The sequence below is a fragment of the Geotrypetes seraphini genome, chromosome 5 (assembly GCF_902459505.1).
Source record: "Geotrypetes seraphini chromosome 5, aGeoSer1.1, whole genome shotgun sequence".
Taxonomy (NCBI): Eukaryota; Metazoa; Chordata; class Amphibia; order Gymnophiona; family Dermophiidae; genus Geotrypetes; species Geotrypetes seraphini.
Window position 1 is genome coordinate 183,886,764 of NC_047088.1, and position 14,153 is coordinate 183,900,916.

General features: G+C 43.2%; 1 protein-coding gene across 12 annotated transcripts in view; it reads right to left on the reverse strand.

Annotated features, from left to right (window-relative positions):
* Nucleotides 1-14,153, reverse strand: part of GULP1 (GULP PTB domain containing engulfment adaptor 1) — a 282,238-nt gene that overhangs the window by 22,655 nt on the left and 245,430 nt on the right. For 10 of the 12 annotated variants that reach the window (XM_033945466.1, XM_033945464.1, XM_033945461.1 and 7 more), the window contains one exon: nt 4,776-5,003. The exons of the other annotated variants lie outside the window; for them this stretch is intronic. In XM_033945466.1, coding sequence (XP_033801357.1) covers nt 4,776-5,003 — 228 coding nt within the window. The remainder of the gene's footprint in view (nt 1-4,775; nt 5,004-14,153) is intronic. 12 annotated transcript variants of the gene reach the window in all.

The window sequence follows — 14,153 nt, forward strand, 5'->3', positions numbered from 1 at the left end:
ATTGGAATGTGTGTGTCCCTTCAGCAGCAAGCCTCACAGCTGATGTGATTTTAAAAGGCTAGGTTCTTGTTGATGATCCTACCACTAGGAGCTGAATTCAATACATCATGCCAGAACTAAGGGGTCCTTTTACTAAGACACGCTAACCAATTTAGCGTTCATACACTGATTTAGCGTGTGCTAACGATTAGTGCATGCTAAATGCTAACATGCCCATTATATTCTATGGACATATTAGCATTTAGCGCGTGCTAATCGTTAGAATATGCTAAATCAGTTTGCATGCGCTAAATCGGTTAGCACGCCTTAGTAAAAGAGGGGGTAAATGTTTGCTTAGCTCAGTAAATGAGTCCACATTACTGCCAAGTTCACCCGAGGCTCTGTTATAGCTCCTTCATTGACTGGCTGGGTAAAAAAGCACTTGCACCATCTTGGTATTTGGAGGTTCTCTGACTATTATTTTTTGATGCTAGATGTGGTAGCTAGGTACAACCAAATCAATTTATAAATGAAGATCTTTCACATTAGTGCGCATATGATGAAACCAATGAATATTTTAGTGGTTCTTGAAATGTCTGTTATAAGTACATTTCATCAGGTACCACATTCTTTCTATGCATAAAGGGGATAATTACTGCAGGATGGGATGACGTAGGTCAGGGGTAGGCAATTCCGGTCCTTGAGAGCCGGAGCCAGGTCAGTTTTTGGGATATCCACAATGAATATGTATGAGATGGATTTGTATGCACTGCCTCCTTGAGATGCAAATCTATCTTATGCATATTTATTGTGGATATCTTGAAAACCTGACCAGGCTCTGGCTCTCGAGGACCGGAATTGCCTACCCCTGACCTAGGTGATAACTTGATCATTCCATTTTTCCTTTATCTTTAAACAGTATTAAAAACTTTATTACTATACAGTACATTTTTGTGCTGCTGAAACATTGGTTTTGCTCACTGGTTGATTTCATTTAATTTATTTTGGTGTTTTTTTTTTTTTTTTAAATAGTCTATTAACTTCAGGCAACAATGCAGCCAAGGCATTTTATAATAAAGTACTGAAAAATGGAAAGAAAAGAATTACAATCCATCAATAGATAGAGAAGAAAAAGAGTAATAGTGCTAGTAGTGACTGTTCCCGATTCCCCAAAGCTGTGATCTCCTACGTCTCCAAAGGCCAGGGAGAATAAATGTGTTTTAAAGCCTCCTTAAATCAGGCATGATTTGGGTCTTAATCAGTGTGTGTGTGTGTGTGGGGGGGGGGGTAAGTTCTGTTTTAAAGGGCTATAAAATGAAAAACTATTTCTAGCCACGTCTAGACAATGGCTAGAGGGTGGCAAAATAGTCAGTTTGATGATATTTTGGGAGCTTGCTGGTTAAGGTGTGTGATAGGGAATGAGTAAATCAAAAAGATACATTAGAATACCATTATGAAGCCATTTATGTATTAACAAGGGGGTTCTTTTACTAAGGTGCGCTAGCCGTTTTTGTACACGCTAAATGCGTCTATGGACACATTAGTGTTTAGCACACACTAAATCGGCTAGCACGCTTTAGTAAGAGGGGGTGGGATTTTAAAGAGTATCCAAATGCTCTTTGTAGTCAGTGGAGGATTTTTTTTTAATGCAGGGGTAATATGATCAGATCTACTGGTACCTATTAGTAGTCTGGTGGCTGAGTTTTGTAGGAGGTGCAATTTATAAATGAATATCTGGTTCAACCCAAAATAAAAAAAGAATTAGAGCAATCTATATGGTGCACAATCAGAGTGAAAACAAGTGTTCTCAGGTCTTCAGGAGCAAAAAAGAGTTTTAGAGAACATATCGGCTCAGTTCAATAAGCTAAGGATGAGAAGTCAATTGCAATTTTCCAGCTCTTCTAATCCATTCTAGATTTTATCTTTAACCAAATTCAGCCAACGAAGTTCAATTTAACAAACCATTTTTACTTCCACTTCTTTTAAATCAGATCCCATCACTGCTATTTTCTCTTGCAAGACATCTAGTCGTATCTCAGGCTGCTGTATTTTATTTTGAGATTCAAATGATATCTTAATTTCTTTAGAACACTGAAGTAGAAAAGAATCAAGTCTTACCAAGACAGTCCAGACTGAGGCAAGAGTGACTACTGAGGGCTTAACTGACAGTGAAAGAGATGAATCACTTGCTCCCAAAGTGGTAGACTCCACCCTGGTGTCCTGTTGGCCTTCTGATATTATCACAACTAAAGGTGGAGCTCCTTAAAAAATGAACATTGATCAACTGCCAGAGATTGTGAGTCCTATTCCCAAACCTATGGTTTGCACTAAAGATATAATCTCCGGGTGCCACTTTAGCCATAGTTGCTAGTAGAATGCTGGTGGGATGCGAGTGAAAGCTGGTCTCCTAAATCCCTTGAATCTTTCTCATTCACAGAACAGGAAAAATATGATCCCCCTACAATCTTCTTCCATGCTGCATAACAGACAATTGTGAGCTGGGAAGAGGTAAGTCCTAAACCAGAAGCTGAACAGGTATGAATCCATCCTTTCCTCATTGGGGGACATTCTTAGGTAAACATTTACAGGAACAGTGAAATTCAACCAGCGTAACTTCTCCAAGCAGCATATAAATCTGCCATCTTGTCTCAGTCCCCGAGTTAGTGGTTTGATCAAGTAATACTTGGGGTTCACAGGCTTGACAAAGGATGATGACTGGTGGGGAGAAAAGATCTGTTGCATATTTGTACGTCTAATACAAAGAAATAGGAAGCTACCTGCGTGAGACTATATAGAGTTGAGTGCTGGTGCACGCTTAAATATCCCTATTAACTAAATTTGAATTTTGCAGGAATCAAGAAGTGTCTGGTACCTGTGGGATCCACTGGCATTTGAACAGGTTCAAAACGTGTATGTGCTACTTATAGATTGGGTAGTTTGCAAAACTTATTTTTTGTTAGCTACCTTTTCAGCATCAAGGCCCCCAGGAGATGAATGTTTAGATGTGTGGTCATTCCTACAGATTTCAGTGCTAGAAAACAAGTCTTGACTTTGGGATTCATTTTCACCTGGCTTCAGTTGAGATCTGAGTCTGCTCACTCAACATAAAAATCTTTTGGGACCATTTGTTATCTACTTCAAATTAAGGGCTCCTTTTACTAAAATGCAGTAGAGCTTTTTACTGCGGGCTGCTGAGGTAAACGTTCTGACACTCATTCAATTCCTATGAGTGTCTGAGCATCTACCTTGCTGACCCACAGTAAGACGTTTTTCTGCAATTTAGTAAAAGCCAACATAAGTTTCCGGATATATTGCTAATTCATTTGAAAGGAAAATATTTGTGTTTAATAAAGGGTCTTGACCTTATTAGAACAATTAAGCAAGATCTGTTAATAGGCTGATTTGATCTCAGATGATGCCTGGGAGTATATAGTGAGAGAAAAACAATGTTAAGTCTGTTCAGAAATTCCAAAATGTATGACACTGCTTGGGGAACTGGTAATACCATGAACACACATTATTAGTGACTAGGTTCCATGCTATAAAATAAGACCTGTGGTAAAATGATGTGCCCTAATGGCATTGGTAATGTGCCTTAATGGCACTGGTACATACTAATGTGGTAACACATCTTAGTAATTGTAATTGTTAAGTATGGATATAATAAATAATTTTGAAGGATTATTCATCTTTCCTAACTGCAGCAAAAATAGCTATTGGATGAGTTTAAAAGAAAAAGGCTTGATAAATTAAGATCTGGATGAACAACATGGAAAATACATAAAATCAATACCATATGTAAAACTGTTTGCCAATCTTATATTATTTATATAATGGGGGAAAAAAAAAAGAAATTCAAAAGACGACAAGCATTTTTTATTTAGTATGGGAATCATGCATACTTTTGCAATGTTTATTTTATACAGAGGTTTTACATCCAACATGATAAAATAAAAAACCAAACTAGAGAAAAGTGTGTGTCAAAATCACACCTCCAAATTATAGGTTTCTGTAGTGACCCTTTAATTCTGTACACAGCGCCTTAAGTTGTGTGCACAAATCGGTGGGCATAGCCAATTTGTGTACACAACTTAGCCTAATCAGTGCCAATAATTGGCAATTAATACCTTGCAATTGACGCTAATTGGCACTAATGTAAAGTTCGTGCACAACTTGGAAAGATCAAGGGCACTCCTAAAAGTTTCGCACATTGTTATTGAATACCACCAGTTGATACACAACTTAGGTGCAAGCATTTAAGCTTAGCTTTAGCTGGCCTAAATGGGTCCACATAAAAGTTATATGACACACTGGTGTATAGCATGATTCTATAAAAGGTACACATAACTTGTAGAATCATGGTAAGCGCAATTTTTTGGGCACTATATATAAAATCAAGTCCTGAATACCTAATTTGTACAATAAACACTACTTACATACAATATATGTATGCAAAGAAAGAACAAATATAAGAAACATAAGTACACATATTTGTAGGCTGGATGATTACTATTCTGGGCTCATTTAAAAGAGTTTCTATGGCTGCTCATCATAAAATCTCAAAAATGAATTGATCTGTCCAAGTTATTCTGATCAATACAATAAGAAGATATGGCCAGGTAAATGGCTCAAATTTTGTTCAATGAAGAGTTTTAATATTTACGATGAAATCAAAAGTAAATAGAAAATGTAAAATCTCTTCTATAAATCAATATTGCAAATTTGTATTAACCACTACACAAAATGCACACTTTAATAAACACACAACAGAAAGCATTAGAACAAAACTGGATTACACGAGGCCTTGGGATGCTGTATTCATTGAGTGGCTTTGGAAAACCATTTTTTGGAGGTGGTGGTGGTGTTAGTATCCCAGATGACAGTCTGGAATCAGGAGAGTTCATAGGTGTAAGTGTTATGGAACAGACATCTAAACAGGGACCTGAAGTCTCACTATTGCACCAGAAAAAGGTGGATGGCCTTTGGAGCACTAGATGTTCGTGATCAGACTTTAAATGCGGTAGCTGGAAAGGAATCAGAGAAGAGAGAAAACATTCCAAAGAATGACATTCAGAATTATGAGAGAAAGGGAACATAACTACAACGGCATTAACCATAAAAGCATCCATTTCCAAATTATCAAATTGTACAGTGACCTTGGAACTGAATGCTTTGAAAAGATAACTTTTATTTTCAAAAATAAAAAAAATAAATTATAAAATGTCTTAATTTTGAAGGGGGAAAAACTTGAATGAAGACAAGGGGGCAATGGGGAAGAGTAAAACAAGTATGCTGATAGTTTCAATATAGAACAGTAAACTGAAGATTGCTATTTTATGAATAGTAATTGTTTTAATACCAGGGAAGAATTATCTTGAAGGATCTAAGCATGTTCAACATTTTAAAAAATCTGCCCCCAAAAGATTTGCTATATCAAGGTATGAAATGTAAAAGTGCAAAGTAAATGTAGGATATTGCAACAGAGAACACAAGGGAAGAGAACCAACAGATTCTGCAGTAGAGGGTACGGAAGCAAAACAAAGGAAAACTGCAGAAACCCGTACAATGATGTAGGCTAAGTTTATTGATCAAAAGCGGTTAAAAACAACACCTTAAAATCAAGGCACCCAACACGGTCTGTGTTTCAGAAAACACACCTTCATCAGGGGTCCTGACAAATCAAAGGACATGTATTTTTCTTATCCTTTGATTTGTCAGGACCCCTGATGAAGGTGTGTTTTCCGAAACACAGACCGTGTTGGGTCCCTTGATTTTAAGGTGTTGTTTTTAATCGCTTTTGATCAATAAACTTAGCCTACATCATTATACGGGTTTCTGCAGTTTTCCTTTGTTTTGGATATTGCAACAGAACATTCAGCAATGTTTTAGCCCCTTTTATGATACTGACTTTTTCTTATCATATTGTATTTATAAGTTTTAAAATACATAGAGGACAATATATATAAAACAAACGGTTCACAGCTAAAGCACGTGAGGACAAAGGCACGCTGACAACCGCTGACAACCGAGCGCTGACAACTGATCACGCCGAAGAAAAAATGTATTTTAAAGGGCTCCGAAGGGGGGTGTTGGTGGGGGGTTTGGGGGGATGTAACCCCCCTCATTATACTGGAAACTTAACTTTTTCCCTGTTTTTAGGGCAAAAGTTAAGTTTTCAGTATAATGTGGGGGGTTACACCCCCCACACCCCCAACATGGCAGCGTGAGGCAGCGCAATCCCTATTAAGTAGAGTGTGTGGGGGGGTTCCCCCCCACACACCCCCATCAGAGCCCTTTAAGATACGGTTTTTCTTAGGCGCGATCAAGTCCTGCACTCAGTTATCTGCGCTGGGTTGTCGGCGCGCCTTTGTCCTCGCGCGCTTTTGACCCGTCACCAAACAAACACACACTTGGAAGTGGCCTAAAGGATCTGGTCAATAGGAGTCTGAATGCACTGGGAGGCCTAAGATTCCGGTTGGCCCCAGCACCTATGGCCCCTCCTATGGGAAGGGCCTTAGGCCCCTTCCCGGTGCAGCCTGGGATGCACCAGGAAAGGGAAGGCCCACCATTCTGTGAAGGTGGGCCTGCTAGCTGGAGGGAGTAAGCATCCATCCTGCCGACCTAAAAGAAAAAGGTACGGGAGGGATCTGGGTGGGCTTGAGGGGTATCGGGGGTGGGGGTAGAGGCAAGTTTTGAGGGGGGTTTCTGGTAGGAGTGGAGTGGCATCCCTCCTGCCCTTGATCATCAGGGGGAGAGTGTTTCTGGCAGGAGAGACTGGGTATCCCATCCTGCCAGTGATCTTCAGGGAATGGCGGCAGGAGAAATTGGCCACTCTTCCTGCTGCAGACATTTGGGGGATGGGGGGACTTCAAGGGTTCCGGCAGGATGGACTGGGCATCCCTCTAGCCGGCCGACTTTGAGGGGGGGGGACAGGCTCCCTGTTGCGGCTGTTACACTGATCACAGCTGGGAGATTCCCTTGCCGCAATCAGTTCAGCGGCCATGTCTATTTGAAATGTAAGCCAGCATTTTGCTGGTCTACATTTCAGGTACCTATCGCAGCCCTTAGAGAGACGCCTAGGACCATCTAAGCTCACCTAAGTCCACTTCCGGGCGAAATCACACCCACACCTATCCTTAGGCGGCCCTTTGTGTCTCCTTAAACTCACGAAAATGCCTACAATGTAAGCTGCCTGCCTCTGTTTTTTTTAATGTGCATCCCGATTAGCTGGTTAGATAGCAGTAGGATGCCTACCGGCACCTACAATTGGTATACCAACACGTGCAGTGGCATCAATGATTTTGAAAAGCTGCATATAGGGAGAGACCATGCAAATACCACTCACGCTTCAAAATCACTGGTCCTATATAGCCTACGCTAGAGAACCAGTTTACACCTCTAATTACTCCCCCAAACTTTGCTACAGGAAAACTGATCCCCTCTGTGACCTCATGACAGCTGATCCTTCTACCAACTTCAAAGCATCTGCTCTCCCACTCTACCTGCAATACACCTAGAATACCCCCCCACACACACACACACACTGCAATCCCCTCTGGTAACAACAAACTATCTTAAGGACCCTGGCAAATGATCCAAATCCCCAGTCTTATTGGGGTTGTTGATATCTAGTTGGAGAGGACCAGTGATAAAAAATGGTCTGTGCAAACCCTAGCAGTAATTTGGCAGTTAGGGGCTAGATTTGGCAGTTAGGCTGCCTAAGAAAACAATTTTTAGGGGAGGGGTTGAAGGTTGTAGTTAAAGGAACTGTTGTTCTGGGGGATTGCCGTTTGGGGAGGTGAAGGGGATTGTATCTCATGAGGAGAGGGGTGGTTGTCAGGGAGAGTTTCATGCTGTCTTGTCTTAGGGGGTGAGGGAATTGTGGTTGGGTGGATCATTAGGGGATGAAGATATTGTCACTTCATGTCGGCACTTATGTGTGCCTAAGGGCAGTAATAATTGTCAATGTCTATACTTGTTTTCAGACTGATGTGGATTTCCCTTGTAAAATGTGGAATCCATGTTAATATTGTGGTTAACCCTTATAATCCCTCTCCCCAAATCTGGAAATCTAAATGTGCTCTGCATCCCCACATTTAGACAGACCCTGTTCTGAAATGGCATTTACACATGTAGGCAATCATGGCTGTGCAAAGGCTGATATTTACACTTGGTGATGCATCTAAACTTCCTTAATTTAAACCAGAAAAAAGACTGTTCTAATTTAAACCATTTAATTCTACAAATAGTGGCTAAATATCACTGCTAGATCAGTAGATAGCTCAGTAATCATAAGTATATTAGTACAGATGGATAGCCAAAAGGCTTCTATTTTGTGTTATTTATGGAAATATCCTTTTTTTTTTTTTTGAGGGGAGGGGGGATGAGGTCTCCCGTCCTGTCATTATGGGACATGATATAAAATGAAAATGCTCTTGTCACCTTCCTGTACCCCATGCCCAGAGCAAACAACCCTCCACCTTCCCCTTGACCCCTCCCAGAGCCCCCCTTCCACCCACCCCCACTCCTTGTAGGGCCCTTGGACCTATCTAAACCCCTGTTGCTATAGTGGGGATCTTTTGGCATATAAGCAATACCCACTCACCCCCTTTCCTGGCTGTGACATTTCACCCTAATCTCATGGTACCATAAAGCTAGGGTGCCATACTGATTGGGCATCGCTCCTGCCCCAACAGCCCCCACTAGACCACTAGAGATTTAGATAAGGTTAGCGGCTTTTAGGACACCAGGCATGAAAGGTAGCAAGTCATTTGCCAAATTTCTTGTTGGGTAAATGAAACCTTTCCGTTTTTGTTTACCAACTACAGGAAACAGAAGAAATGGTGTGGCATTTCCTTTGTCGTTAATGACTGCCCATCCCTAATTTTTAGCATTGTCGACAGTGTCAATCACTAAATATATTTGAATGATTTAAACAACATTGCTGACATTAAGAAACAAACAAACAAAATACCATATGGTTTAACTATTGACCCGACTTAGTTCTTAAGTTAGGCTCTTTGTTTCAGCTGAAGTGTCCTAAATATAGGGGACTTTTCATTTACTTACATTTAGGGCTTGATTTAAAAATTGTGCAGATATTGATCAATGTTCATTAATTACAACAGGTATCATTTTAAGCAATGGGACCTACAGTATTTACTCATGATACACCTCAATGACATTTGCAATGCTAATTTGATAGCACACTTCTAGTAAATCTAGTTACCTAATACTGAAACCCCTAGCTCTGCTCCTGGTGCCACTTAGTATTGTGGATTCTACATTTAGGCACCTAGAGAAATGTCGAACCTAAATTTAATTTATAAGTGACAAATTAACCACATTAAGGTCTGCTTCTTCCAAACAATAAAATTCAGTAATGATATACAAGAATATTATACGACTAAAAATGTCGTAAAAGTGAAGTATGTGACTTATTTATACTACAAGATGGAGGGATATCAACTGCATAATTCTGCCAAATTTCAGCTTCTGGTATGGACTACTAATTATCCTCCCCTCCCCCTTTTTACAAAACTGAAGTAGTGGCTGCCGCATGGCATATGATCGATGCCCATTAAATCCCTATGGCTATCAGAGCAATTATTGCAGCAGCAGCCGTAACTACGGCGGCTTTATAAAAGAAGCTCTATGTCTTTAAAAATTAGAAATGTTTATTATTTAAAAAAATAATTAACACAGGACAACACCCTCCTCCCCCCCCTTTAGGCACTTTAGGCTGTAAAACATGAAAATATCAGAGTTATGAAAAAAATTGCATAGCTCCATTCTACACAAGACTTTCAAAAATAAAAGTTGCTCAAATTTACCCTCAAAACTTTTATAGCCTCTCTGTTAGTTGTAATCCCAGTTTTGGGACCATTTTGTTTAGTGGGTCAAAGTTATATCCATACGAGGGGCCACTGAAAATTTCTCAGCCCAATCAACAAAGTTGGGGCAGTCTCCATAGAGGACTATACACTTAGTCCAGTGATTTTCCACTTTTTTTCGTTCCATCGGAAAAATATGGAACAGAGAAAAGGGAAAATTGCTGGACTAAGTATATATATATATATATATATATATATATATATATATATATATATATATATATATATATATATATATATATATATATATATATATATATCCCTAACCATACTACCCGCACCAGCCGCACTGCTCCCATCTGCCCACACCATGCCAAGCCTTGAGGCTCTAGAAGGTCCTCCGCGTCGACCCTGTGGGCCAACCAGGAAACCGCACTCATGCGCCCTACCCTGAAGCGGCTTACCGAGTCAGCTCGCGCCCGGGGATACGACCTGGTGGCGGCCAGAGACGTGGCCCAACCCTCCCAATTCAGGGGCTCAACCTGCTTCACCAGAGGCCCTGAGTGCCGCTCCAACTGCCGCAACTGTCAAGTACCCATGGGCATCCCGCACATGCACCGGACCCCGCCACACAAGTAAGCCGTCGAGGATGGATACCCAGATCGCTGTGAATGGTGCACGATGCATGTAGCATGCCCCCGCTATATATATATAGACCTTGATGGAGACTGCTCTAATTTTGTTGGGCTGAGAACTTTTCAGCGGTCCCTCATATGTATGAATAAATCTCAGTTCATTGTTTTCTTGTTCGAGTATTCTTTGTAGTAATTCATAAGTTTTGATAAGCTTTACTTGTGAAATAAGATGCCTGGAAAACACATACATATCATTTTTGCGGAAGAAAGAGCCCGAGAGCTGGTCTTGATGGGTGACCTTAACAATGGGCTGGATGGTCCAAGTTGGTCATACATATGAGGGACCGCTGAAAAGTTCTCAGCCCAACAAAATTAGAGCAGTCTCCATCAAGGTCTATATATATATATAGACCTTGATGGAGACTGCTCTAATTTTGTTGGGCTGAGAACTTTTCAGCGGTCCCTCATATGTATGAATAAATCTCAGTTCATTGTTTTCTTGTTCGAGTATTCTTTATAGTAATTCATAAGTTTTGATAAGCTTTACTTGTGAAATAAGATGCCTGGAAAACACATACATATCATTTTTGCGGAAGAAAGAGCCCGAGAGCTGGTCTTGATGGGTGACCTTAACAATGGGCTGGATGGTCCAAGTTGGTCGCCCATGGAAAGTCAGCTCTGCAGGGCTGCTGGGAGGGGTAGTATGGTTAGGGATAGCAGGAAGTGCGAGAAGAAACTTGGTTTCCCGCCAAGGAGACTAAAACAGATTGGTGGAAAAAGGGTGCAGGGTATGATGGGAGGGGGTATAAGGACGCAAGCCTCTTCTTCTCCTGTCGGGTGAGCCCTTACCTTTTTAGCTGACTGGTCATCTTGTTTTGCTGGTTCCACATGGGGCTCAAAGGGGAATGTGTGTGCTGGGCTCCGGTGATGGCGTCGTGGAACAGTTCAGCACCGCTCCTGGGCTCTCTGACTGGTGGTGGTGGTGGGCTGCTCTTCCTCGCCACCATGAGGTTGGGGCAGGCGCGGGGGCATGCTACATGCATCGTGCACCATTCACAGCGATCTGGGTATCCATCCTCGACGGCTTACTTGTGTGGCGGGGTCCGGTGCATGTGCGGGATGCCCATGGGTACTTGACAGTTGCGGCAGTTGGAGCGGCACTCAGGGCCTCTGGTGAAGCAGGTTGAGCCCCTGAATTGGGAGGGTTGGGCCACGTCTCTGGCCGCCACCAGGTCGTATCCCCGGGCGCGAGCTGACTCGGTAAGCCGCTTCAGGGTAGGGCGCATGAGTGCGGTTTCCTGGTTGGCCCACAGGGTCGACGCGGAGGACCTTCTAGAGCCTCAAGGCTTGGCATGGTGTGGGCAGATGGGAGCAGTGCGGCTGGTGCGGGGACGGAGAACGAGGTGCTCTAGGCATTTGGTCCCAGGTCCCGCTGCCTTCTCCACAGTGTTTCCTCTCTGAGAGGGTGCTGGAGTGGCTGGTTGTGCGTATGTTCATATAACTGTGAGCTGATCGGGTTTTCAACGGCAGGTCATTGGGGGTGGGGGGGTTGGCAGTTCAGTCAGACAATGGACAGAGTCTTGGTGAAGGGTATGTCAGTGGCTAGCTCTGACCAGGGAGTGGGGAAGCAGATTGTGGGGGCAGTCATCCCAGGGCATAGGCATGGGTTTTCAGACCAACATGTTCACTGGGGGTTGGCCTGGGCATTGCTGGTCATTCTTATTGTTTTCTTTCAGGTCCGGCTGCAGAGCGTTTAGGTCCAGGAGCGTTCAGAACTGCTATTACCGGCGATCCTGGGTGGAGAAGCTGTGCTGGTGGATAGCAGACATGGTGGTTGCTGCAGTTGGTGCCATTTTTCACCTCATATAAGACTGGTGACGGCAAGGCGGTTGCTACCAGGGTGCCACCGGTTTAGTGGCATGCCACTTTTGCCAGCTGGCCGCAGGACGTGGGTGTTCCGCGGGAGTAAAGGTGGCTCTATTGGAGACTGGCCCTGTGGCCTCCCTGAGGGGCTGGGGCAAGGTGGTTCTGCTAGAAACAGGACCGGAGTGGTTCTGTGGTCTCCCCGGGGGGAGCAGGACTGGGGTGGTTCTGCGGTTTATCCGGGGGGAGTAGGACTGGGGAGGTTCTATGGTCTTCCCGGGGGGGAACAGGACTAGGGAGGTTCTGCGGTCTCCCCAGTGGGGGCGCAGGACCTGGGTGGTTCAATTTTCAAGTTTATTTCAAATTTCTTACACTGACTAATCAGATTTCTAGGCGGGGTACGATAATAATAATGATTTAAAAAAGTAATGAGAGCCATTATTAGGGATTGCGAGTTCAACATGCAGCTTAAACCATAAGATGTACGCTGACAAAAGGGAAGTGGGTTAGAATTAAAATGTTCAGAGGAAAGTCAATAGATACGGATCAGACAACAGGTGGAGAATGAATGCCATGGAAGACATGTTCATTGTCCTTATAGGGACAGTTACAGCCTGGAGCATTGCCAACCAGGACTGTTTTAGTTGGGGTGTCTGGGATCGGGAGGTTCTGCGGTATCCCTGGAGGGCAGGGACTGAGGGGATTTGTGATTTCCATGTGGAGGATGGCACCGGGAGTGTTTGCAATACCGCTAGGATAGGTTTGGGAGTTTTTTCAGCTCGCTAGTGAGTGTGGCCCTCAGGCCTTAACAGGCATGGCAAGGCCCTGAGGGTGCCTACATGCGGTTTCTTCTGGTGGTGCTTGCTTATCTTGGTGTCCTTATTTTCATTCTTCCTTGGATATTATGGAACCGGACTTTGTGGTGTTCTACATACAGTCTATGGTTTTTGGGGCTTGCGTGTAGGGGAGGTCCCTGATTTGTGGTGTCACCCTGGTAGGGTGGGGCATGGAGCGGTTGACACGGTGGAAGTGGTGGCTCTCGCTCTTGGCCATTGTGGGTTAGGGTGGCAGCTGACATGGTGCCACTGGTCCAGCGGCATGCTCTTGCAGGCCGGTCACAGACCGAGGAGTCCGTTCTGTGATGGCACAGGCTTGGAGGCAGGCTTGGAGGGTTATGATCTGCAAGTCCTGATGTTAGAGGCAGATCTAGATATTGTCGCTATCACAGAGACATGGTTCAGTGAATCACATGGATGGGATGCAAACATACCGGGATATAATCTTTTTAGGAAGGGCAGAGATGGTCAAAAAGGTGGAGGAGTAGCTCTCTATGTAAAGATCAATATCCAAGTGACCGAAATGCAAGGGACCTAGGGAGAGGAAGAAGCGATATGGATCGCTCAGAAAAGAGAAGATGGAACTTCTATCTACTTGGGTGTAGTCTAAAGACCTCCGACTCAATCGCAGCAAATTGATAAGGATCTGATTGTGGATATCCAAAAGTTAGGAATGAAAGAGGAGGTTCTGCTGTTGGGAGATTTCAACCTGCTGGATGTGGACTGGAATGTTCCGTCTGCGGAATCGGAAAGAAGTAGGGAGACTATGGATGCCTTTCAAGAGGCTCTGCTCAGACAAATGGTGATGGAACCCACAAGGGAAAAAGCGATATTGGATTTGGTCCTCACAAATGGAGAGAGTATCTCTAATGTTCGAGTGGGTGCTCACCTGGGAAGTAGCAATCATCAAATGATTTGGTTTGATGTAACGGCTAAAGTGGAGAGCGGCTGCACGATACTTAAAGTCCTAGATTTCAAACATACGGACTTTAATGCAATGGGAGAGT